This window comes from Mugil cephalus, chromosome 12, assembly GCF_022458985.1.
Source record: "Mugil cephalus isolate CIBA_MC_2020 chromosome 12, CIBA_Mcephalus_1.1, whole genome shotgun sequence".
NCBI classification, from domain to species: Eukaryota; Metazoa; Chordata; class Actinopteri; order Mugiliformes; family Mugilidae; genus Mugil; species Mugil cephalus.
In genome coordinates this window covers 7,112,158-7,139,630 of record NC_061781.1, presented here as the reverse complement: position 1 = coordinate 7,139,630, position 27,473 = coordinate 7,112,158, and the positions used below count along the sequence as shown (strand labels likewise).

Sequence of the window (27,473 nt, the reverse complement as noted above, 5' to 3'; positions counted from 1 at the left end):
AGCAGTTATGTTCCAATGGTCTCAAATTCCTTTGCTTTTTATCACTTGCAGCCAATGAACCATATATGGTAACTTCACTGACCTTGATTTTCTGCATGAAATTGAATGTCCAAATGTTTTAATAAGTGGCATATAAAGGGTTTGATTTGATAACTTATTTTGAACAAGTGAAAATAAAGAAAATTAAATGAAATTAAGAGATAGACAATAAATAAATTAAAAAATTGTTCCAGATTAGTTTTTGTAGGTTGACCTACATGTTCAAGAAGCAGGAAGAACTAAATACTTATATGGTCCCACCCCCTTGCTAAATGACCCACGTCAATAGTATTATGTCTGTAATAATCATATAAATACTAATGGTGACAATGATGATAAGACTAATGACATCTACAAAGACAACAGTAACAGCAACAACATCAATAGTAATAGAATTCCAAAAAACAGATAACTTATGAATGTCTCTTCATCCTTATATTTTGTGAAAATAAATTGTTTATACTTGTATTTGAAGTGATTCATGCTTGGGCATTGTTTAAGCTCTGTAGTGACACTGTTGCAGAGATAGTGAAAAACTTTTCCTTGTTTTGTAATTTCTTTTGAGTTTTAAAGTTTGGTTTTCCCCTTAAGTTGTACCCTCCCTCTCTGTCCTGAAACATTCTATATGCTGTAAAAGCTTGTTGCTTTGTATATGTATATATATTGAATGTTGCTTATTGAAGTTGCATAATGTCATGAAGTTTAAGTAGTTCATGTCATCTTCAATTATAGAAAAAGAAGTTTACATACATAGATAAACATAATCCCACACCGAACCCTCTCCTGCTCCCTCCCCATATACCCTCCCTTGGGACCAAGAGTACAAAAAGTAGAAAAAAAAGGATCCAATGCTGCAAGTGTAACCTATAAATGGGCTAATCAGACAAGCTGACAAGAGGAGATACTTAAACAACACGGTGGATTACAGATATAATTTCTTTACATACTCAATAGAGGGTGACCACACTCTAATGTGTCATTCAATGTATGCCTTATTTTTCCTAAATGGAGTAGAGACAAAACCTCCTGAATCCATCTCCTAAAGGGTGTGCATTTGTTGGATCTCCCGTCCATTAAGATCACCCTGCGAGTTATAAGAACAAAATACTATTGCTCTTTTTTTGTGTATTTGTGGTACATATTTCTGAGAGTGTGACTCCAAATATATCAGTGAGTCCATTAGGTTTAAGAGATGTGTTGCAAAGAACTGACAGACAGTCAAAAATGGAGAACCAGAAATCAGCTAGGGAAGGACAGGACCAGAACATGTGGCCCAGTGATACTTGGTTCCCACCTTGTACAAGAAGGGAGAACAGATGGGTATATTTTAGCTAGCCTATCATTGGAGTAATGTAACCTATGGAAAACTTTAAATTGTATCAGTCCGTGCCTTATACACATAGGGGAAGTGTGTACGTTGGAGATCTAGCCCAGACATCCTCTGGAATCACTATTTCCAGATCCCGTTCCCAAGTTTCATGTGTTTTAGTCCATGTTATGTATTATATTGTATGCCTTGAGATCAGACCCCTGTTCCATGGATTTAATTTTAATAAATCATATACAGAATCTTTGTTAGGTGGCCTAGCAGGAAAATATTTGGATGCGAAACTGCATGCTTGGAGATACCTGAAAAAAGTGAGATCTTGCAATGTTATGGTCTTTTACTAGGGTTTCAAAGGACAGGAAAGAGCTCTCATCAAACAAGTCATCAAAGAAAACCAACCCACACTGATGCCAACCAGCGAAATTCTAATCCATCTGTGAGGGTGCAAAGAGGTGGTTGAAAGAAAGAGGGGAAAGGCTGTTCACCTGATCAAGGTTAAAGTATTTACGAAATTATACCCATATCCTAATGGAATGAGATACAACTGGATTAGAAAAAATCCTACTATTTGTCTACCAATGGAGTTGTTAGCAGAGAAATAGGGGATATCGATGTATGTGAAGAAAGCTCCGTCCTCGCCCAGGTAGGCCCTTTTTTTTCAGGGAATGGCATTACCTAATATGCCAATTTAGAGATATTTGATGTCCAAATAATAATGGAGGAAATTTGGGAGACCCAGTCCTCCGTCAGATATAGATCTCTCCAGATAGGACTTCTTTATAAGAGGTGTTGTATGGCCCCATATCAACGATGAGATAAATTTATCCAGTTTAATAAAGAAATGTTTTGGGAGCCAGACAGGTATTGTTATAAACATATACAGAAACCTAGGCAATACTGTCATCTTAAGGGCGTTAACATGGCCTGCCAGCGAGATGGGGAGGCATGACAACCTCTCAAAGTCTTTTTTTTGGTATGTTCTAGCAAATTGTCAAAGTTGGTCTTTTTGAGTGACCTGAATGAACTGGTTACATGTACACCTAGGTACTTAAAAGACTGATATTCAATTTTAAAGGGAAACGCATGGTAATCTAGTGATTTGCTTACATCATTTATGGGGAAAAGTAGACTTTCTGACAAATTTAATTTATAGCCAGAGAAGCTCCCAAATTCCTGTAGTAGTTGCAGGAGGTGAGGTAAACATTGGGTTGGGTTGGCGGCAAAGGAGAGCAAGTCATCTGCGTACAGCGCAGTCTTATGGATTGTATTTCCTCTGGTGATACCCTTGATCCTCCCATCCGTAAGAGGTTCAGTGGCTAAGTCAAACAGAAACGGAGACAGACAGCAGCCCTAACGCATTCCTTTATACGGTGGGAAATATGCCGATGTTGAGCCGTTTGTTTTTGCAGCAGACATAGGACTACTATATAATATTTTGATCCAGTTTCTGAATGTTGCCCCAAATCCAAACTTCTTCATGACTGCATGTAAGTACTCCCACTCTATCCTATCGAAAGCCTTTTCGGCATCGAGTGACAGAATTACCTCAGGCTGTTGTGTGGAATGGGTGGAATACATTACATTAAAGAGTCGCCTCAGAGAGAAAAATGGCTGTCGACCTGGGATAAAGCCAGTCTGATCCTGATGAATAAGTGTTGGTGTTACATCATTCAATCGGTTAGCCAAGACTTTAATCAGAATTTTATAATACAACAGAGGAGACTGATGGGTCTGTAGGATGAGCAGTCAAGTGGATTCTTATCCTTTTTAAGTATTAATGATATAGTCGCTTGAGTGAGAGTAGGTGGTAAACAGCCATCCTCCAGCGTTTCGTCATACACTGATTTAAGTAAGGGAACTAATCTGGAAGAGAACGCCTTATAGTACTCAACTGGAAACCCATTGGGTCCTGGAGTTCGCCCGCTTTGTATGGAATTTATTGCGGCTTGGATCTCATTGGTGGTGAGAGGCTGATTGAGGCAGGACTGGATGTCTGGATTTAGAGTCGGAGCATCAAGAGAGTCCAGGAAGGATTGTATTTTAGCTGTATTCGTCTGACAAATACAGATTTGAGTAATAATTCTTGAATTGTTTTTTTATAAGGGTCAGATGTGGTTATGCCTGGGCTGATGTTAATTTCTGTAATTTGAGAGTTGCTGGTTGTCTGTTGGAGGTGATGTGAAAGCAATCGACCTGCTTTCTCACCATGCTCATAGTTTTTTTGTTTAGTTTTAAGAAAATTGCTTACTACTTTTTGGGTGGAGAGATTATTGAATTCCAGTTGCAACAAGATGCGCTCTTTGTGTAGCTCTGATGTGGGATGTGTTGAGCATTTTTTTTTATCAATGTCTGCTATAGACTCTCAATATCCAAAAGGTGTTTGTAAAATTCTTTACTTTTATGTGCCGTGTATGAGATTATTTGACCTCTGATGTAGGCTTTATGTGATTCCCATAAGGTGCGACGAGATATGTCGGAGCAGTCACTAACATCGGGAAAGAAGTTCAACAAATTTTCTTAATTCAGGACACAACAACAGAGATGGATTGAGCCACCATGTTTGCCGGGGTTGGATCTTATCTGGAAAGTGACCATCTAATTGTACAGGAGAGTGGTCTGACACTACAATACTGTGGTATTGGTAACATGAGGAACTAAATGTTTAATAGATGGCTGCTCATAATACATTATGACTTTTCAAAATAAAAGCAACGCAGTCGTATTGCATGCACTGCATAAATACTTGTTCATTTGCTCATGACTGACATACCATAGGCCAGACAGGGATGCCCAAAGGGCTGCATGTTGCCTGCGGGTCGTAAAATGCCCAGGTCTGCTCTATGCAATAGAATAAATATGGTAATATAAGTGAACAGTATCAGATGTGGAGTGACCTGTAATTCAGAAAGTGATTTGCTCTGGATATTACAAAAATATTTTTTGACAGTTTAGTTTTTAATATGGCTGATTAAGTAACTAAGCAAGTTTACTCACATGTTTGTACTTCGCTTGCTACAAGTAAAACCAGAAAACTAAACTAAACTAAACTACCTTATTCACAAATTGACAACAGATGGCTTTTGAAGATGGAATAAGGCAATGTTTTCTATTCAAGCCTAAGGGAGAAATTTTCTAAGTGATGAACCAAATGTAGCATTTCACATCTGTCTGTGTCATCTGTCTATCAAATCTTAACCATTTTTCAAGCAGACTTGGATGTTTGCAAGTTGTTCATTTCATTTGAAAAGGAAAACAATATAAGAATAGATAAGAGATTAGATTAAGATATGTTAGGATGTTGATCTTATGACTTATGAAACGTTTAATTCCAGTTTTAACGGGAGCCTCGTATCTTGCCTCATTGGTTAAGAGCATTTTAATTTTATGCTACTTCGTACTTTGACTTCGTGCTCTGGCTCTGTTTTGTGAATATTTTAGATGCCATGCTTCTACCTTACCTGAACCTTTTCAGATCCATCTCTGTCGACACTGGGAAAACTTTGTCGATGGAGCCATCACTCATGTCTATTGCCAGCCAGGAGTTGCACAGAAAATGCCATTTCTGTTCTGTCTGTAAATCTTGGACCATGATGTTGCCTACATACCTGATGAAAAGGAGATACTTTAACTTAACCTAACTTAATTTCAATGAAAAGAACCTTTAAACGATCTTAAAGCTCGTAGTAAGAGCTCAGTTATGAGACCTGCAGTCTATTTGATGACTATGTTCTCTCGAAAGTCATCAGATTCCAAGTGCAAGTCATAACTTCACTAAGTTTCTAATGAGGCAAAAATTAAGAATTTTCCTACCAGGCCGGATGGCTCCCTGAGTTGTTGTGCCACAGTCTGATGCCTTCCAGGTCTCCCAGGGAGAAGGGAGTAGATAGCAAGAACATGTCCACCGCACCTCTCTCAAACACACATTTATCTTTATCTGTCAGGTGGTGGGGCTCACTGATTCCTTCTGCTCCCAGCAGGGTCACTGCCACCTGAAACAATTGTTGAAAACTGAAATGTAACTAAAAGCACACACTGTACTTGTCATAGTGTGTGTAAGAACTAATGGTAAGACAACCGCTGCAAGGATAAACAAATAAAACCCTTGTATGGTGTTCAGGTCTAACTGATTCGTTTCAATTTTTTACAAAAGAACAAAAATGGTACACGAATACAGTGGACTTATCTTATTTTCTGTGATTTACATATACAAAACACACGCATTTGCATCTTAACCATTACCTCCCCCTTCACCTTCTCTTCCCTCACACAGCAGCACCACCGACATCGGTGCTGTTCCCCATCTCATGTGAGGATCATGTTCTTGGACTTTTCAAGTGAATTTAATACCACGGACTACCTCACAGGGAGGCAGCAGTTTGTCCGGCTGAGGAACTATACCTCATCAATGACAGCGGGCAGCACTGGGGCTCCTCAGGGGACCGTTCTGGCCCCTCTCCAGTTTAGCCTGTACATGTCAGACTTCGAGTACAGGTCTGAGTCCTGTCACATTCAGAAATACTGTGATGATATTGCTACTGTGGTGTGTATCAGGAATGGGCAGGAGGAGGAATACAATTTATGAATATTTTTATACAGAGACATACAGAAACATGTCAGCCGCTGGAAGAGTCCCACAGGCATATTTATCTAAGAATGGACAGACTGAATGGTTTTCATACCCAATGCCCCCCATCCCCCTGCCCCCCACTCTTGCTCAGCTGCTGAGTCCCAAGACCCACATGATTTGCAGTGACTCATGTTCAGGATATCAAGTCATCCCTGGAGCTGCTGATTCAGAATATCCAAAACATACCAACATGACTATTTTGTACAAGTAAATTTAAACTGGCCCGATAAGTATTATTCCATTAAAGTGAGTCGTTCTTAGACAAATAACAAAGTGTGCCATCGATCATCCCTTTGCTCTTTCTAATGTGTGCGCATTAGAGAAAACAGCCACGGTTCTTGAATGGGGAAAAATCGAAGTTGCTTTCGGCGATTCACATAAGGCAATCAACAACGGGAGAGTTATAAAAACGGAAAACCATCTTGTCCTATGGGCATGTACCATATGCTGCAGCAGTAATTATAGCAACATTTTTGCCTACCAACCGTGTGGAGCAGAGATTAGCTATGTATGTCACGTGTAACATTTTCCACAATGTTGATGACAGGACATGGGGTGACTTTGTCATTATGAAAATTAATATAGCTATACAGAAGCAAAAAAAAAAAAAGAAAAAAATGAAAAAACAAAAAAAACATAATAAGAATAATTTTTAAAAAATGAAAAAGCAATAAAATACATGTTAAACAAAGGAAAGGTGCCTAGGGTAATTTTATTTCTTCCACTTCCTCCAAATGTCTCCAAATTTAGTTTTGTGCAGCTTCATAGAGAAAGTGATTCTATTATTTTGAACCAAACAGAAAAAGGCAGGTCTGGGTTAAGCCACTTTTTAGCGATGACTTTTCAGTATACCAAATAGATATTTTGCTATTAGATTAATACTTTTGTAATTTAGAAATCCAGTATACATATTAATAAAAGTAATTTTTGTGTCTAAAATGATTTCACATTCTGTCATCAGAAGGAGCACTGGGAGGGAGGGAGGTTTCTTCTTGCTTGGTTGTTGAGTTTAGATATTATATCGTTTTATGGTGTAGGACAAAAACAAATATACTGCTCTTCCACAGTTACCAATTTTATTTTTTTCTATGACGAATATAATCAGTGGCATTCACAATATTGAAAACACATTTTTTCCACACCAAAATCTTGTCAAAGGATAAAAGTGTTGAAACCACTAAATGAACAAGACACCTTTGATTACGTGAAAAACCATCTGATTTAAAATTAAAATTTGTCTATTGCTGATTAATGCTTTAACGCCTGTGTGTGTTTGTAGTAGCAGAACACCATTTTCACCTTTCTGTCAATACCCGATGGAAATATCATTATCTGCTAAACAGCTTGTCTCACATAAACGAAAGGTTCAAGAACCGGAGTGGAGCCTGACAGTTTTTTTTTTTTTTTTCATGCAGCTGAGGCGATGCAGAGCTAGAGAAGCAGTTGTTTAATTATACTTTGACCGATTTTTGACAGCATTTCAGTGTTCAAGTTAAATAACGTAGATTGGTACTAGCCATTTTATATGCTTCACATTCACCACGCGCTCATGCCAGTGCTTGATGCTGTTTGATGCTTCAATCCAATAAACTGCACCCTTCGCCCACTTGTAAAGTTGATATTGATTTTTCAAAGATATGCGTCCATGAACAACTTTATGCTTTCCAGGGAGGGATGCACTCCCTTGAAGCAAAGTTTTGTAGCAAATCCAGCGTTTTTTTTAGAATGCGCGTGACTGAGCATATTTACCTGAGAGGAAGTGGAGGCTCCTATTCTATGCCCGGTACTGACAATCAGCAGGTAGCAGTACTCATCCATTGGGTCGTTGTCCTCCAGCACTGAAACCTTCACCTATCATCCAGGCCACACAAATGAATGAAAAAGTAATTTAGCTGTTAAACTTAGATTTTTTTGATTGGCTGTTTTCAAATGAATCTTTCCAGTTTATTCAATACTTTATTCTTCCGTCTAAAAACTCAATGTGGTGGCTTTATGCAAGCAGCAGCTATTGTAGACTCAAGCAGCTAGCCTGGAGGGGAGATAAGGAATTGGCTGCAAGGCCTCATAAGCTCATTTTATAAAACTCTGGATGTTGCAGGGCTCGCCTTTAGAGGACCCTTCTAATACTGTATCTGCTTTTAAAACACTGTAAACACGTATAAATTCTGATCCGTCACTGGAGTGATACTGCACCTTAGCTGTGTCTTGGATGTCTTTCCGTCTGGCCCACACAACCACCAAGAGGTAAGTCACGAAGAGTGCCCCCACGAAGCAGACGACCACAGGATTCTCTGCAAAGTTGGCAAACAGCTCAGCGGTGCGTGACGGGTCAACAAGGTTGGGCGTGACAAAGAAAGAGGTCCCGAAGAAGGTGAGGTGGTTGCAGAGGCACTGGATGACTGACGGTGTGGTGCTGGCCCCAACCTTGATAGATAACCGCCTCCATTGTCATTGAAGTTTTGGCAGCATGTTGCTCATAGGGGAGATTCAATTGCTGGACTTACTCTACATCCGTAATCGCTCCACTCCAGACGTGATTCATTCCAAAATTTGCAAGCGGCTGTGATGGGGGTGATTGATAAACTGGCATTGATGGATTTTATGCCTGGACCCACTATGGGCCTCACCACAAGATAGTGCACTCCAGTGTTGCCCTTTAAATGCTTGGGGTCCAGTATCCATGTGTATCTCTCCTCTGTGTCAGACACAATCGCGCATACTCAGATAATGCATACAAATAATGCGTACACGTAATAATGATCATCTCTCCACCACTTAGAAAATATTTAAATGAAATACAGTATAAGATATTTACCTTGAGTAGTTCCCTGCTGAGGCATCTCTGTCATTGCTGCGTAATGCGTCTCACTGGGATAGTCCATATAACCAAGGAACAGTTTGAAGGGTAAAGGGTCCTTTGAAGGCAACATCTTTAAAAATGTATATCAGCGAAAACATCAGCAATGTATAAGCATTAAATCTAATCTGGTACAAGAATCATATTCACTTAAGTGGAGAGATAAGATGAACCTTTATTGGTTCCCGTTGACAAAATTCAAAAGTTCCTGATGTTTTAACTTGATGATATCAAGTTATCAAGAAACAGACCAACTAACTAGCAAACTGTTATTCGCAGTATAGAAAGTCATGGGTGCTACATCTTGTTTGTACATAGACTTGTCCCACACTGTGCTCATGGAACTCCTGCCTGGAAGACATTTCGATGCATTTCAGCCCGCCTATTAAGAAACTCCAGCAAGATCTGCTCAGCCGCTGGTATGAAAACTAACTCCACGCAAGCAGCAGATAATTTGATGCTACTGTCTCTCATTAAGCAGAGTCAAGCTGTTCCCCACAACGGCGTCTGTCCCTATAAGGCTTAATCAGAAAAGTGAACTTCTTCTAAAAGAGACAGACGACGGCAACACATCCATCAAGAAAACCTTGTCTCACTGAAACAGAGTAATAATAAAACAAATACTATGATATTGAACTGTACTCGACATTAGATAAACACTGTGTGTGTGTCAGACTGAGGATGCTAATGACAGTCTGCCCATTATTGATTGCTGTAGAATTTGGTACTGACATTTATATTCCTCAGACGAAGGAGCATGATGACTTGTTGTCCCCAGAGTATGGATTGTAATAGCTGATCCAATGACCTTTATGGTAGAACATTAATTTCATATTTTCCTTTTGTTTAGTCCTATGACCACACACCTGCAACACAAGGCACTCCCTCGTTTCACTTGCTGCTAACAATGCTAATTTTTGTGTGCTAACCTGGTTAACGAACATGGAAAACTCTGTGAAACATCAATAATATGATCGAACGTTTCTATGCTGATGTGATCTTTGTAGTGTGACTACGTTCTCACAGATTGCCTAGCGTAGCTGTAGGATCGGTTTCAACAGCAGACACACAAATACTTCACTGGACCTTTAACACCAGGGTGGTGTCAGGCGAAGGGATGTCTATGATCGTCGTGCTGTAGTTCCCCAGGTCCAGAACAGAGGTGTTCACTTGCTCTCCATCAGGCGTTGGCAACAGAATCTGTGGGTCGGGGCCAAACAGCACAAAAACAGATTCAGACACACATCGACTGACATTTTGCTTTGAACTGCAAAACAGCTCTTGATAACTACTGAAATTAGTGATCTAGTAAAATATTTAATGTGCACCACATGCAGCAGTGTTTTCCTAGAATTTATCTTAGTGAGTGTTAAATGATGATTGCAATTGCAATAGGTTCGTTGGTAATAAACAGCGCATTGAGGCAGAATAAATGCATTGGTCTGGGTTCCATCTATTTATTTATTTATGTTTAATTTAATCTTTTTTTTCATTCATGTCAGTGACAATTTTCAAGTATTTGTATTCACGAAGCATGCAGCATCCCTGGGGTTCACAAAGTGTTAGAGCAAGAACTGAGAATTAAATTAACTCAAAATAAAATTATAGATCATTTCATTTAGCCATGTGAGCAGTTTCTGTCACCATCAATATCTCCATCTAAACAAGCAGATGTATACCATGTAATAATTTGCTCGATCGCATGCATGAGAGGGTGAGATTCCCTAGAGTTTAATCACACTCTGACAGTGTGACTCCACTCCAATTAGAGAGCACTCACAATAACATTGTCTGCGGCCTCAGCGCTACATAAAGAAGAATGCTGTTTTAAACTAAATTCATTTTACTGACTACGTCTTCAGCATAAAAAAGACAAGTGAGGTGCTAAAGCCGATGTATGTTGAAAAACACCGTTATCGCTTTACAGCGTCTCATTGTCAATTCACAGAGCTTCTGCCAAGTTCTCTCAGTTCATCACTTCATGGAAGTTGAGCCTGTTTCTTAAAAGAAACTACGCGCTCTCGAGAGAAGATCAGAGAACAGCTCAACAGTGTGATGCTGCATGGTTGCGGTACTGACCTCAATATCCTCACTTAAGTTCTCCACAGGGATACTGGACCCGTCCTTTGTTGTGAGGGACAGAGCGCCTGTTAGGCCACTGATGTTCCCTCTCTCATTCCAAGAAAATGGGTTTTTTTCTAAGCTCAGCATCTGTAAGTGCATTTAATGAACAAAGCAGTATTGAAACCCATTCCAAGTAGAAGATTGGGGAAAACTTAGAACTAACACGCACACCAACGGCGATGCGTACACAAGCACCCAGACACACAAGAACTGACTTACTCGCACATCTACTGGTGCCTCTGAAGAAAATATGTGAAAGGGTAGTGCTGGGAGAGAAAATGACGTGCAGGAACAGTTGGGAACATTTATGGATTCTCTGTGCAAACTTTCCTTTGTCACTCTGTCAGAAAAAATAAGCAGACTCAATTTAGACATACTTTATTTGGGGATAAATTCCAAATGAAGAGGGTCTTGGTCTCGGTCCTTAAATCCAGAGTCAAGTTCCTAAACTTTTAATTTTGAGTCCTTTCCAAAAGGTGTTTGAAGAAAGGCAACTGGACTTACCATGAATGGGATGACTGAGAACCTTCACAGACATATTCAAGTCCTTTCAAGTTGTTTTAATAATAATAATAATGATAATATATTACATTTAAATGGCAGATCATATAAACTTCTATATATAAATATCTGCATTTTCTGTGTCTCATCTCAATGCGGTAATAAAGTCAATACATTACGTCTGTCTGGCAAACAAGCAGTTACAGCCAGAAGGTCACACAAACTAGCATGAAGAAACTAGAAGGAAACTTCTACACTGGAGTTAATTCATGTGATCTGTGTGATGAACTAAGTTGTGATGAACTAAATTTTGTCATCAACATGAAGTTGCCAAGCAACTACTCGAGCCTCCAAGAGGTATCTGCTGTCAATGACAAGAGACAGTCATTTTTAGATATTTTTTAGTTAGTGGGCTTTAGTGGCACATATAGACAGCTTTTGTTGAATTCAGTCAAAAAACCTTTATTGGCACAAAGTGGACGGATACTAAGTTAAACACAACCCAACTCTCAGAGTTCCCCGAAGGTTTATGGCAGGGAAAATCAAGTTTACCTGTGCATTAATGTACAGCTACATTTGATGTGTTGGAAGAACCCAGATTTAGCATAGCCATCATCGATGATCATATTATTGTTTAAAAAATAGCAGGTATGGTAAGGTATAAACTATAAAAAAGGGTTCTAGTTGGCAGGAGGAGCCAAATGGACCTCACCTGTTAACAAATACACAAATATGGCCTTGTTGGATTGTAATTGGCCCCTCACTGGTCTCTGTAAATCTCAACAGTGCACCTTGTGTATTGTCCAGTGTTCTGAGGAGGGCATCCGAGACGTTTTTCTGCAAAGGACAATTAACAAAACAAAACAAAACATCGAAACATTTATGACAAGAGGAGTTATGGTCTGGTTTCTAGTAGTTTATAATGAGCTAATTCAGAGAATAAAATTAGATGAATAAACACAAACAGTGATTTTTGCAATCCTCTTGGATTATGCTGGTTATGTTCCTGGTCACGAAACTCATCTATTCTGACAACATTTTAGGTCAGGTGGTTGACTAACATACAGTGTTTCCCAGACAATTAAGGACACGTGTCAAGATAAACTTACCTTTCACACTGGAGAAGAATCTTGTTAAGTATAAAGAATGCAAAAGAGATTAAACTTGGGGATTGACAAAATTCCTCATGAAGGGTCACAGCTACGGATCTACATGTCATATTAAAACCACCCAAGTAAATCCCATTGACCAGGATTAAAGTGAATGAACTCACAGTGGAAGAATAGTCCATGATGTCACTCACTCCCCTCACGATGATGCTCGCTGCAGTGTACATTTCGTTCTTGTTTTCTTCACAGTTGCTGATGTTCATGTGGAGGAGAGATGAGCTGAGGTTCTGGAACAACGATGAAGACTCCTCCTGAAAGGGAGCATCAGCTACTAATGGTCACATGGACACATTCGGGAGGTATTCTGCCAGCAATAAGGACTTATTACACTTCATTACAATGTCAAGAACATAAACTCACACATCTGACATCTCCCATGTGTGGTCTGAAATACATAAACACGCTACAGGGCAGAGCTAAGTAGGGTTGTCTTTTAATTTACATAAAGCAAGGAGTCGCTGCAAAAGCAAATCCTGCTGGGTACCACTGCACATTACCTGTACAGAGAGACTGAGCTCAGCGCCTTTCTCAACGATAGCGCTGAGTCCTCTGGCAACCACTTGAACTTCTCCTGGGGTGCTCGTGGGGACTTCATTTATCGTATCAGTCATTATGCGCACCATCATCGCACGGAGCTTCAAAAGACATCACCAAGCACTTATCATTGACATATAATTCATTTTGAAGACCATCCTCAGCACAAATGTTTTTTTATTCCCAATGTTAAACTCACACTGACCCCTATAATATAGTATTTTTAGGGGTCTTAGGGTGTTGGTTTTATCAAGTCTCTGGTGTTTCTTCACCCACGATAGTTCCTGCTCCTGTTCTAATAAATATTGTTTTTATTTATTCTGCCTAAAGAATTTTTAAGCTGTGTGTCTATCTGTACATGTGTCAGTGTGTGTCGGAGGGGGTTGGGGGTTACAGGTGGGTTTACTGTATATGGTACTTTGTGCTACTTTTTGCATGAAAAGTCCAGTGATTGAGTGATACATAAGGTGCCAAAAAATGCAGTTTAAGAAGCTCCAGTGTCTCTGTATTCCACAGCCAACTTTACTTTCTGCTCTTCCTGTTAGTGGTCAGTTGCTGGTCTGATGCACTAATAGTGGCTTTAAGCATCCTTTAAGTAAATCAGTCAACACTACTATATGTGTACGTCATAGCACAGCATCATGAAAGTGGCTACGCACATTTCAGTAAACTACAGTCTCAGAGTGCTTTTACCTCTTCTCTATAATCTTTAGGTGAACTATCAGATGGATCATTCAGTTTATTGGCCACAGAGTTGATGAGTTGTCCTATAGTTTCTCCTGACAGTAGACCTAGTTCCTTTTGCTCATCTACAGCATTCTTTACGGTTTCTTTGAGATCATCTTCGGAGGTGTCCCGAACCTGAGGAGAAAAATTCCTTTTTTACAGTGTCACTGTAAAGGCCAATTATAGTATTTCAAGATGTGTTCTCTTCTCAACACAACTATCCTGTTTTTGACAAACCTTTGTAGTTATAGTGGTGCTGACTTCATATTCTGAGTCCCTTGCAGTTGCTATTATAGTCAGACTGTAGTCAGAGCTCCTGTCTCCAAGAGGAAGGAAGACAGACTTCACTACATTGTTGTGACTGCAACGCAGATGCTTACCTGACAATGTTCAAACAAGAGAATATTTTGGATTATTGTAACAAGGCGTTACTGTGCCATAAAGAATGGAATAAATACAAGTTTTAAAGACCTGGAAATACTCACCTCCAGACTTAAAACAATAGTGACATTGTGGACATGGCATTTCCATGTTGCAAGTTATATTGAAAGAAGTGATGATTGTTCCCGTCAGTGGCGATATGCTACACAAGAGATTATTAGGACTGCTGGTGGTTGCTGAAAGACTAGTAGGGTTTTCAGTAGAACTTGGATCCTCTATGTTTGTATTTATGGTGTATTGTTTGTAAAGTGGTTCTGCATTCCCTTTGGTTAAAAAAAGAGGCATATTACAAACAATACTAATTTCCTTGCATGTATTCAGTTCCATATTTAAGGTAAGTACGGTACGTACCATAAGTTATCACCACGGTGATACCCTGACGCCTGGACTTGCCCTTGGCCTTGTGGGTTTTACTCACAGTGTATTGAGTCCCACCGGTCTGTATGCTGATGAGTGGACTTTTCTGTGCATCTCTGTAGCATGACCTTGTCTCTTCCTGTAAAGAAATGAATCTACAGTTTGCTAGAGTCTGTGCCACATGGCCAGAATTTTATTACCAGACGTACCTTCCAATCATTCTCAGTGCTTGGGTCCTCAATGCTCCAAACAACTTGAGGACATGTATTCTCACAATCCATTTCAATTTTTGTATCCGTGTCCTCCAGTGCTGGGTCACAGCCTTCAATACAACTCAGACTGTGGGAAAAACAAATGTTCAACCTGGTTAACACACAACCGTAATTATTGGTGAAATAATTACGGACGTAATGCAAAACAACAACTAATTAACTGCATGCCTTACTTCATGACTGATCATTAATTTAAGTTTAGTACTATGATAACACTTCTAAAATTAGTGTGATAAACAGCCCTCCCAGCTCCATAGATTGGATAGAATCATACATATACATGAAATAGTCAAATCAGGCAAGAAGAGCACAGTGTAGAAAGCAAAGAGCAGCAAACAAAAACAATTAAGTACCTTATCTCGGTTGATTGGTCGAGCGTTGGTGTGAGTGTGATACAAATAGATTCAGTCATCAGCACGATGTTATTACTTTGTTTTATCACATTAAAATGATACTTAAAAAACTCAAATGGATCTGGCAGGCAGCTTGTCGCAATGGTGTGTGTCGTCGAAACGAATTGTCCTTGACAATTACAGGGGTCCTCTGTGAAACAACAACATTGAAAAAGTTGTCAGACCTGGACCCTGTACCTAATGTATATCAGTTTGACACCAATTATCGCCAACTCAAAAAAAGTCTGACTGGTCTGTCAATGGAATTTTTGAAACAGATGAAATTATCCTAACACCTTTTATTCAGGAAACATGCAAAAAGAATGTAGTAAATCTATTGTTACTATTTTTACATATGTTTTGTGATAATGATAGGACTCCACTATGGCCAATTAGGCAGATGGGGCTCAGAAAATACATGAGCAACACATTGTAATAAACTGCAACATATTAAGCATTTAATTCTGTGGTGCAGGATCTAGGAATGGAATGGAAAGGAATTAATATGCAATCTCTTCTCAAACAAATTCACACAATCCTCATTTAATCTTATCAACAGCAGGTACATCTCTGTCTATTTTGAAGCACACCAAAATTTTAATTTCATTTGTCTGTGGTGATATTTGTCACGCCTGGCAATAATGCACTGTGACGTATTTTGTGTCAACTGGCAGTGATTGTTATTCAGAGCCGGAGAGAGAAGCAACTGTAGTGACAGTCAGAAAGTAGGAGCAGCAGAAGAGAAGAGAGTTACTAATGTAACCAAGGTTCTGTGATTTAATGTTGTGATGTTTAGGGAATGAAGAGAGAATGAAACAGAACCAAGGAAGGCTCTAAGAATCTGATGCTCCAGATAATTAAGAGAGCACAGCATTCAACAAAAAGATTACAAAAAAGAAAGTTATGGAAGGAAATAAGTAATAGAGTTTAGTGTAGCTTTTTCTATTTGCAAAAACAGAGAAGGGATTAAGGGACCTTAGTCATACATCAACAATGTTTGTGTAATTACTAAAACTGGTGTGAACAGCTTTTATACAAATCTCGACATACGTAACTATACTATATAATACTACTATAATGAATGAAACTGAAAAGTAGAAAAAGTTTGATTCTTACTGCATTGCCATTCTCCGCGATTTTCATTTTGCATGACTGCACTCATATCATTTGCTGAAAGTGTGATACTAAGATCTCTCCTAGTTATTGAAGCTGAAGGTACTGCAGTGATTTCTATTGAACTCCTGAAAAGCCTGACATGCTGCTCTCTCTGAAAATAAACACAAGGGTTTTTTTTAAGTATGGAGCAAAAACACAGCCAACAGCCACAAGAGGCACTTCTTCCTTAGACACACATTACCGTTTTCCTGTTAAGTCTTAAGAAACGGTCATAATGACCATTTAGTTTAACGACTGAATCCTTTTTGCAGGAAGCATATGTATCCACATCCACTTCCAGAGATGAGAAGACGTTCCATGCTCTGAGCGTGACTTCTACAGGCCCTGTAGCAAAACACAAATCGCTGAGTGAATTCTCAAGCTTGCACTTACATGTTATACACCAGGTACTTTGCCTCACGCGCGGCCCAGTTTTGATTATGTTTTCCACACCTTGAATTGGGTGTCCAATGTGAAAGATGTCCTTCCTTGTGTTCATTTCTTTGGTTTCAGAGTAGGAGCTATTCTCTCCGGTCAGAAAGAAGAAGAGCACCACAGGCGCTCCCTGCTCAAGGGAAACACCAAGAGCCACATCTGCAGGCTCTGAACAGTCATTCCTCTCTGTCAGCATGGTGGCCTGGAGCCCGACTATTTTCTCCAAAATACACACCTGCAGCATATGAAGAATTTCAAACAAGGCAAAACATGACAATTTCTTTTTCATATTTTCTTGTCTGTACAATAGAGGGTATGCGCATGATGTCACTCCGTGGTTACGGCCACTGAGTGGCAAAAGCAGCATTTGTTTGAATCATAGGCTTTAATAGCACCTTAATTGTAAAATTAATTTACAAAAGTGTAGAGCCGTTGTGTGATTGAGTATACCAACAGATTTGAAAAGCAGTCAGAGATATATTTTTACAGATATCTTTGACTGCCAAAGAAAACAGAAGTAAATGGATCGCTGCATTACAAGAAACAACTGGAACCCAGGGACCAAAACCTGGTGTTCTGGTTTACATTTAATGTCAGGTAATATTAATTTATGCTGTATTTTTTGATGATTGCATATCTTAAGTTACTTCTTAAGTTACATTCCAGAGGGCTGTCACATGACTTTGTGGATGTTGTTGTTTTGGGGTAGTTATGGCCGACACTATTTGAATTCCAATAATAACAATAAAACAATTAACAGAAATATGTGATCACTCCTCTTCATCCTGTTAACATCTAGTCGGACGCTACAGTATTGTATGGCTTGTTAGTTATTTCTCAGTAAAGCTCTTAGCATTAGCATTTTTATTTAGCCATATTTATCATAATGAAATGGCCTAAAACTAACAAAAACTAACTGAAACTGAGGCTAATCCGCTTTTCAAATTCACACAAGTTCGTATGGATCATTGTCGAGTCCAACTGTCCTTAATTTGATCTGATAATTCACATTTTTCCCGGGCTCGCTATATTTACTGATATATTTCACCATGTTTTTGCCAGTCGGGGGGCAAAAGAAAAAAAAAGAAAAAGAAATCAGGGCATTGATTCAGTTAAGTTCTTAATGACAATTTATTGACATGGCATGTCCTCCAGGAAGTTTAATTTGTTCTGAAAAGGCATTAATGTGGTAATGACTAGTCTAAACAACTTTATAAGATAGAGAATGCAATATGTGAAGGAGAGCATTTATGTTCCATTCTCCCCATTGACCAAACAATATTGTGTTATAGTGTAATAGTGTGATAAAGTTGACGCTATTTTTTTTCCCAAATCTGTGATAACATCGCCTCGGTAACAACTGTGACAAAAAGCTTCTGTGTTAACAAAGTTATCTGGGCTTGTAGCTGTGTGGATATTTTATCTTTCTTCTACAATCAGTAAGTGTGTTTAGCAGTCTGGCAGCAAACCTAGTTGAACCATGATTAAATGTGATACACTTTCACACCATGTTCCAGTGTTTTAATCCATCGCACTGATTAGCGTAATGGAGACTCCAGGACTAGAGCTCAGAATTTCAAACACTGAGGCAATATTACAAGATGATAATCTAAATGAAATCCAGAGGGGTGACATATCCACTGTGTTTATGGTGTTTACTGATATGCCGCCAACTGGCTGGTGGGATTCCATAATTAAAGGTTAATTTTAATTCCTCCTCAATCAGCCCTTTAATCAAATGATCAAAATGTTAGGGTTAGGGTTCCAAGATTATTTTTCATACGCAGCCATTAAAATCATAAAAGAAACATGAGGGGATGAGGAGCCGTGTGATCTGTTGCTGTTTATAATTGATTTTTAGTGCAGATTTACCTGCAGGTCTGTGGACACTTGAGCTGTTGTGACCACGTTAGAAGCGTAAAGTCTCAGGCGGTGGCAGCCTGGCCCGAGCTGCTTCACCGTTTCTGTATTCAGTGTTATGTTTTGGGGCACATTTCCTCTGGCCACAGATAAACCAGACAACAACTTTCCATCCTTTTGGATTCTGTAGGCTACATTTGTACCTGAAGAAAACGAAAAACATGAGTGCATGTTGAATGACAGTTTTTACAGAAAACACTGGGGAAGGAAAATGACTAAAACATAGCTGTATCAAAACAGTGCCAAATTGGACATGATGAATTGTGATATTTTGGTCACCTTTGTAGCTTTTACCTGCTTTTACTTCCATTTGAATTTGAAATGCTCCTCCATATAGGGCTTTGCAATTGGTTTCATCAAAAGACAGGTTCCCAGCATAGCATCTGATAACACCAATCTTTGTGATAGGCTCTTCAATGGTAATTATTTTCTGGGCTGTAATATGTATTTCACTGTTGATGCATTCAGCCCTCACAACAAATGTGCTTGGATGAGTGTATTTGTGCACCATACCACTCTGAAACCTGAGGAGAAAATGCACATACAGAAATAAACAGGAGAGAAGTCATTATGTTCATCTTCCTTTTGCCCAGAATGGAAGAACTTTGGTCTGGAGTCACTACATCCAGATATACAGTATTTTGCCTGGTGAAAATACTGACCAGACCAAGCAAATCATTAGGGCAGACTTTAAAGGCTGATGGACTGGAAAGCATGTATATATGTATATATATATATATATAAACAAAAAGTGAAGCCAAAGCAGCTAGAGCTCCCCCTGGTGACTGGCTGCAGTATAGGTCATAAGTTTAGGTCATAGCTCCAAGTTCTCAGTGTTGGTGGATAGGACTGAAGTCAAACTAAAACACCAAAGTAGACATCATTTCTTTTTAAGGTTAGTTTTTCTCTTTTTATGTAGTAAAATGAGATGTTCAAGTGTCATTTTTTTGTAATACGTTTCGTTTTAGTTAGTTATTTGATGCTGTAGAAACGGGACGCAACTTCATGATTACTATAAGTTGCCATGCCAACTGCTCAATAAAGCTGCCCAGTCGGACCATGAGTGTAGGAAAGACTGAATAAATAATTAAATGCAGTGTATAATCCAATTTTTTCTTGTAACTGGTAGAGGAAGAGCGAAGGTAGTGTTAATCTAATGAAAAAGACAGCAGGTCTGGTGGAAGCGTGGGCAGGTCATCGATAACATGCCCTATGATGAAAGCCAAATGCTGTGTTACCAGACTTACCAGGCTATGTCAATACTTTACAATAAAAACTAATGTTCACATAAATATTTAAGGGTATTGATCTCATGGGGACAAATGATATATGAGGTGGACAATTTCGCTCTGGCAACTGCTTACTTGACAAATATCTAATGAGACACCAAAATGCTCCAACAAAATAATAAGCCTGTGTTTGAAATGAATTAGTTATAGATTTCGCCCTATCATGCTATCTTTAAAGTTTGAACAGAAGTACCCGGAGTAGCTTGTAATGCAGTGTATTACTCAGCTGAACTGCATGAAACAGTATGAGCAGTGTGCAGTGTGACACCGCTGCAAAGAGCTGAAAAACAAAAACAACACTCTTGAAGTTGCTGATAATAACCACGAGTGTGCACTGAGTGTCAGCATTTTAAGGCCAGTTATAAATGTTCGGCTGTGTGGTGCAGGGATAAGACATGCAGGCAGAGTGATGCTATGTTTCCTTTATTTACCTCAACGGAAGATGGTAACAGGCCTTGTATCATTTATTTCTCTAGGTTAGATAACTAAACTATTAAAATTTAAGAAATTTATTTGCCAAAACTAATTATGATACACTGGAGAGGATGATCTAAGGAGGTAATAAGATCATATATGATACATTATATATTATATATTGCACTATGCCCAGTTATTTTGTGTTGGTCAAGAGCCCCACTATGGCAGGGAATAAGAAATTATTATTACTCTTAAATTAAGAGTGTATTATTGGTCTTGTAGGGCAAGTAAGACAATTCCTTCTCAGGCAGCCAAGATTGCGGCAACACCCGTCCTGCTGTGCTACCGTGAGGGTGCAGCTCTACCTCCGAGCAGGAGAGCTGTCAGCAGGAAAAGCTTTTTATGTAATGAGTTGTCTTCGCGTCACCAGTCACTGCTCTGCTCCGCTCCAGTGACACATGCACACACAATGAATGGGAGAGCAGCAACTCATGTGAGACTCCCACACTGAGCTGACATGAAACAAGAATTAAGAAAATAAGGGGGAACTTTTCAGTTTATTCCTCTCGTGTTGGCCTTCGCCTGCATATGGGAGTCCATCAGCTAGTGTAACCGTGCTTTTTAACTGACTAGGTATGGAAATATGGTACTGGTGCAATCCACTCCAAATGGAAAGTAGCAATTACTGAGTTTGTTAACACTGGTATTCGCGTCTCATTAAGAGAGTGCTGCACACCACTTCTGGTTCAGTAAATAAAACACAGCATAATGGTTCATTCAGGCACTTCTTTGATTATCTAACAGAAGTTGTTTTCTTGTTCGTGCACTTTTACCTTGCAGTGTGAAAACAATGTGGGCGACACATAGGCGGTGCATCGTATCCGTTTCTTTTCTTTCTTTTTTTTCTTGTGCTGCAACTAAATACTCCCAATTCCTTTTTAACACACCTTGGACCTATATCTAGCAGGTATTTCAGTGACACCGAATACAACCAATAAGTGAATTTCTGGATAATTTACAGAGCCACAAGATCGGGCAGAAAGAAAAACTGGTTGGAATCCAGGGTGTTGGGAAGAATACAGTTCAAGCAGAGGATCACTACAATGTAATGGCACAGAGTTTGAAGACAACATGTCTTGGTCAGATTGGTAGGCGGCAAGGTGTGTATGAGGGCTCTAAATGGGGAAGTGCCTGTTGCTAAATGGGGGAATGGGCAGCAGGGGACTGGGAGCAGAGTGGAATGACGTCAATGGGGTGACACAGGAGGTAGGGGTCAGCACAGACTAACAACAGCTACTCATAACCATCCGAGGTGACGCAAATTGCTGATTTTTGTTTCAAACCTGCATCTGTAAATGCTGTTACTCACCCCGCTGGACTATGCCGATAAATGACGCGGCCATCTCCAGTACTGAGCTTGCAGCTGAAGTTCTCCTGGGGGAAATGTAGGAGCCATTTCACTCGGATGGTGACGTCATCCAACACAGCAGCCGTGGCGTTCACTGACAGCGTGAGTCCTGGTGGAGGGAAAGAATGAGCAGATATTCTGCGCAGTGTTCGTAACCAACTGAGCTTCCAGAAAGAAAGAACAAAAAAAAGAACAGACAAGCACATCATCTGAGCAGACAGCAGAGTGGATCAGACATTACAGGGACATTTAATTCACCAGTGTGATCTGCCCTTTTCTGTCAGTCTATTTGTTACGTGTCAAATCGTCAGATAAACAGACTGAATAAGCTAATTACACCCACCATCTTCACATTTGAATTAGTCGCACTATTTTGTTGTTGTTATTTCCTCAGACCAATCACCATCCAGTGTGCTGCACAGTACAACGTGCCTATTGAATATTACCTGGTCAGTTTTAATAGGTTTGATAAGCTTACACACATTTATGTTAAATATAATGCATCCAGATTAAGGACTCTGCAAGACATAATATACGACAAGGTAACACAATAAACAGACACAGAAAGTCTTTTGCGTTTACTCTTCAAACTTGTTAGGAGTAAATTCAGTGTGAGCACTAAGCTGAAGTAACGTTCACCCCACTGTATGAAGAAGAGATGGTCTATGATTCATAACATAACTTATCATTGAAATGTCACTGTCATGAACGTGTTTACTGCCGCTCCAGCATACAAATTTGTGACAAACAGGCAGTTCTGAACACAGACATTTGGATGTCATTTTAAGGAAAAGCTTAGGTGTTAATTACAACATCAGCAGTGGCCCGTTCCCATTCAAGCACGTGAGCGAGTGACAGGGAGGCCACCAAGTAAGGAAAACACAAGATAAAAGCCTAGGAAAAAAAAATTAGAATATTCTTATTCACGCTCCGCTCCTATAATAAAACGAGACAAAGTGCAAAGCAGATCATGACGCATGTAATTTCTCTGTCCCTGAAATTTCCGCTCCACTGAAGACACAAAGGATAACTACGTGAGAGAAGAGAACAGAAGAGCACAGGCACATTTCTTACGTGGTTTTCCTCCGTCTGAGGTTTGACTGCTGTCTGTCTGTGCCTTCCTAATGCCTTCCCTTAATAGCGCCTGACTGGATAATTTAAAATAATTTTTTAAACATGTCAAGACGCGCATTATAAGCGAAATTACCCACAGGGACCAAAATGTCTTGTGAAATAAATTAATTGGCAAAGTTTTGAAAGACTGAAAGAAGCTCTGTATCTTAAGCGTAACTTCTCTGAGGCTTCTTCTGCTTTTTGAACACAAAAAATGACAAGGGTCAGGGTCCAATCCGCGGGACGTCTGCTGCATGTAGAATTCCTCCTTGGGGGAAAAGAAAGATAACTGAGCTGGTTTCCCGTGACCCACCATCTCTGCAGTGGTAGTCCACAGACAGGTAGCTCCTCAGCCCAGGACACGTTTCTCTGAGGGAGCTCATAACGTCGCCAATCTGGCAGATCTGCCGGCCCTGGCAGTGAGCTGGGAAACACACAGAAGAGAATGAGCTGATGGCCACGCTAACGACTATCACTGCACGGACAGTTTTGCATATTTGCTGTTTCATATTTCGAATAACATGCTTCTTACAGCAAAGCACTTTGCATCCGCCCGCGCAGAAAGGCTTAACACTGTAAAGCACTTGCGCAGGCTAATTACGAAGAACACGACAGTATATTGTGAAGACCATTTTAAAAAACAGAAATAATCACGAGCAGTACCAATTCTGCTGCTCTACAGGAGAAACAGAGGGCGCACCTGTTAGTATATCATCTGTATGCCAACATAAGCAATTAGTGAGCGCAAGTCAAATAAATCCATGGGCGGATCAAAGTGGTAGTAATTCCTGTGTAGAGTCAGTTAAGCCTGGTAAAAAGCAAAGTGTTCTGAACAGCAAACAATGCTTTGTATATTTCATTCAATTAAAAGGTGCCAGTAGACCAGCTCTTTGTGGTATCGGACCTATTAGCCCGCAGCTGAAAAGCTTATTATGCAAGTAAATACATAAAGTCAGTGAATGCACGCTAAAGTGTGACATCAGCAAAACAGCAATGTATGTATTTAATAACAATAATAACTTCATCTATTTTTCTAGAGAGGACAAAACTGAGTTTAGGTGTGCACAGGGCACTTAGATCCTCAGCAGAGCGAGTTTGGCTAATGAATGAATAATTTAACAGTTTAATACAGGAGTCAATATTTGCTGAGAGGGATATCATTTATGTATCTTTAAGGCCATTAAGCTTTTGAGCTATGATCGTGCGGGTTTTCTTTTAAAAATGTCCCAATGGGCAATTATTCTTTTCAGGCGGAGGTCAGCAGTGACATAATGTGTACTTTGTAATACCTGCCACACTCCTTTCACGAGTGAATTGAATTTCATGTCGGCGTTCATTCATGCAGAGCCTTTCATCAGTGTTTGTTTTCCTATTACGGCAAACTGAACAGATAACTCCCGTCATAAAGCTATGATTATTGTGCTGATCAGTTACAAGCCTGCGGGAAGTGATATACATGTATAAATTATAATAGACTAATAACTGACTACTAACTACACAAAAACAGGGTTGTGTGTATTGGACACACACACAAAAAAGATTTGTTTCACCTGTTATTGATTCTGCGACATCCACCCAGCCGCACTCATGTTGTTGTTTGGATGATGACGGAGGGAGTCGGGCCCGACAGTAATGGATGTTCTTACGACCGTAGAAGCCGCCGTCTATCATTATCACTTGACCAAGGCCGCACCGCAGACTGGTGTTATGATCCGCACACGCAATGGACCTCCCAAACTCTGAGAGGAATTTAAAAGCGTTACAAAGAGGTAATCCATCACAGAGAGATTCAGATGGCTGCTTTGCCCAGACTCTGTGTTGGAACACGTACCGGACTGGCAGACGAAATGCAGCGGTTTGTTGCAGTCTCTGGTGGCTTCCCACTGGAAGCCAGAGTTTTTCAACATGTGTCCGCAAGCCGCGTCTGGCTGTGGGCTGCTCACCCACCTTGAGTAGGTGACAGGTGATCCATCCAGCCAGGACAGAGGACCTGGGGATGAAGTCAGTCACTCCTGAACATACATGGAGCAAAACCAGTTGATTCCAGTATCTACCTTTGCTCATTTACCCCAGAGTTCTCGTCAAGCACTTGCAGTGCCACAATATTTCAAACAGTACTCCTGTTGTTGGAAGGAGTAAAATATTTGTGCAATGCAAATTGAGTTCAATACACTTTAAAATTGGTAGAATATTTCATGTAGTTGAATAATCATTTCTAGGCCAAATGCATTTTGTGAACACTTGGTGGAGTAAATAGAGACCTGGTGTGTGTACACAGTTTTTAAAATATGTAAATAATAATCGTGCCTTGCAGATACATCGGTAAATTGGATATGATGCGTGAACTAGTTTTTCAGTGTGCTGGAGACTATCAAAAGGCTGTTAACTCCTTTAAGTCTAGAGTCATTGAGAGAAGTGGTTGATATTGATATTTGAGGGGTATATCCTGTGTTATTTCCATTCTTAGGTTTCACTTCCAATCCAAATATACATATATCCCTTTTTCCTGAAATCACTTGCCAAAGCATTATCACCGTAAATAAAATGTTTCATTGGTAGTGTGTTCATTTTCACAGCACTGCCGGGCATTTTCATGCAAAGGTCTTTTGATCTGAACTCATCAGTCAGAGGTCGATGTGAACTTCATCAGATCCTTACTTTTACAGTTCATGATCTAGCCTAGCAGTAATCTGTTGTCCTCCTTTGTCTCCCGTCTTACCTTCACTTGACACAGTTTCTTGCTGATATGCACTGGAGGACGTCGCCAGCCCCAGCCACATGTCCTCACCGGAGTCCAGGAGCCTCTGAAGGAAACGTTGGGTGTCTTCATCAGGGATGAAGGCGAGGTGTCCTCCTCTCTCCTCGCACCAGGCTTGAGCACCGAAAAACGAGCGCCGGAGGCCCACAACCTCGAAGCACGAGCCTTTGAAGGCCTTCTGGCGTTCAGGGCAAGAAACAGATGTCTCATTTTCGGCGCCAGACGGACAGCCGAGCGTCATCAGCATCAGCAAGTGCACGACTGCCCAGCACATCCTTTCTGTTCTCATCTCTAAAAAGCAAAGTTCTCGCTGCTCCTCTGTTAAATTGTTGGAGCTTTCAGAGCACTGCTGATACTCTGATGCGCGCAGCCTACTGACAACCTGCTTTTAAAAGGGTCAGACACGGGTGCATCCCGTGCACCTTTTTCTCGTCTCTGTGTAATGTTGTTTACCTTACATCCAGAGTCACTCAAAAAGCAATGAATGCACTGCCTTTGTACACAGGCGGCAACAAAAGCAAAAGGAAACTAGGGAGCGCAGCTTGAAACAGATGGCAGAGTACTTGAGGGTGAGGTTTTAGTAGTGTTGGTTTTTTTTTATGACTCACTAAATGATGAATGATTCATTAAGAGCAGAACCAAATTAGACATGTGTGTTTCTATCCATGATGACAGAAACCTGCTTACATTTGTAATGGTTCAGTGGAAAAAGCTTTATTGAACCATGTCTTGAGTATAATTGATTGGAAAAAAACAACAACATAATTTTGTCATAAAAATATAATACTTTTTCATGAATCCTGTCTAATGGATTAAAAATATATTTTAAAACCCTTTAACGTCAGTATTTTGTATAGATTCATTATCTTTCAAAACCCAATTTTGCTTTAGGTCTGACCGGATCTGCAAACACAGGATACGTGGCACAAACATGAGCTCCTCATAAAATTTATGGAAACCATTATTTGCCTTTCTACTGAATGGATAACAATTGAGTTTCTGTAAATTGCCAAAAAAAGAAAAGAAAACAGTGTTACTCAGCCATGTCAGCATGCGATCCTATCTGTCAACACCGGGCCGCTGTGTGCAGAGGGAGGACTGCATTCATCTTTTCGCCTCACAACTAGTTCTTCCTCATCTGTGCTTTAGAACTGGCAAACAATAAATGATCTACTGTATCTGACTCATGTGATGCGCACATCACACAAAGAACTCCTTTCTTTCCTGGAGCGAGGTGATAAGGACAAAAAGACGAGAAAAAGCTGACGTGAAACTTCGAAAACAACTCCCAGGGTCCCTCCGGTATAAATGTAGCTCGGATCAATTGGTGCACTCAGGGCAGTGATGGACTGCTTTGATTGTATCACTGATTGCACAGCAGATTTGGATTGAACCAAATGACGAAGACTCCTGGCTGCAATCTCCAACCATTCACGATGCCACTGCTGTGACAAGAGGAGCAATAATAAGAATTAACTCAACTTCTGAGGGGGACCTCGATAGAGCTATTAAGTCTTTCATATGCAATGAAACTAGAGCTACGTCTGACAATGTGACATGGTGATGTATTCCTTTATTTATTTTTTTTTAACTCAGCCTCACTTTAAATTAC

The 27,473-nt window shown here is 39.9% G+C and overlaps 1 protein-coding gene across 1 annotated transcript in view; it reads right to left on the bottom strand.

The window, feature by feature from the left end:
- The window catches only part of LOC125018214 (polycystic kidney disease protein 1-like 2), a 39,138-nt gene extending 13,003 nt beyond the window's left edge, over positions 1-26,135 (bottom strand). The window contains exons 1-20 of the mRNA XM_047601990.1: positions 25,823-26,135; positions 24,935-25,093; positions 24,654-24,842; positions 23,417-23,527; positions 21,952-22,099; positions 19,390-19,400; positions 18,829-19,019; positions 16,975-17,191; positions 16,724-16,866; positions 13,872-14,039; positions 13,142-13,279; positions 12,749-12,895; positions 10,930-11,061; positions 9,937-10,050; positions 8,809-8,923; positions 8,498-8,688; positions 8,187-8,417; positions 7,743-7,844; positions 5,177-5,355; positions 4,825-4,971 (exon numbers count right to left, since the gene is read on the bottom strand). Of these exons, the coding sequence (XP_047457946.1) occupies positions 4,825-4,971; positions 5,177-5,355; positions 7,743-7,844; positions 8,187-8,417; positions 8,498-8,688; positions 8,809-8,923; positions 9,937-10,050; positions 10,930-11,061; positions 12,749-12,895; positions 13,142-13,279; positions 13,872-14,039; positions 16,724-16,866; positions 16,975-17,191; positions 18,829-19,019; positions 19,390-19,400; positions 21,952-22,099; positions 23,417-23,527; positions 24,654-24,842; positions 24,935-25,093; positions 25,823-26,135 (3,146 nt within the window). The remainder of the gene's footprint in view (positions 1-4,824; positions 4,972-5,176; positions 5,356-7,742; positions 7,845-8,186; positions 8,418-8,497; positions 8,689-8,808; positions 8,924-9,936; positions 10,051-10,929; positions 11,062-12,748; positions 12,896-13,141; positions 13,280-13,871; positions 14,040-16,723; positions 16,867-16,974; positions 17,192-18,828; positions 19,020-19,389; positions 19,401-21,951; positions 22,100-23,416; positions 23,528-24,653; positions 24,843-24,934; positions 25,094-25,822) is intronic.
- Between the last annotated feature and the right edge of the window lie 1,338 nt (positions 26,136-27,473).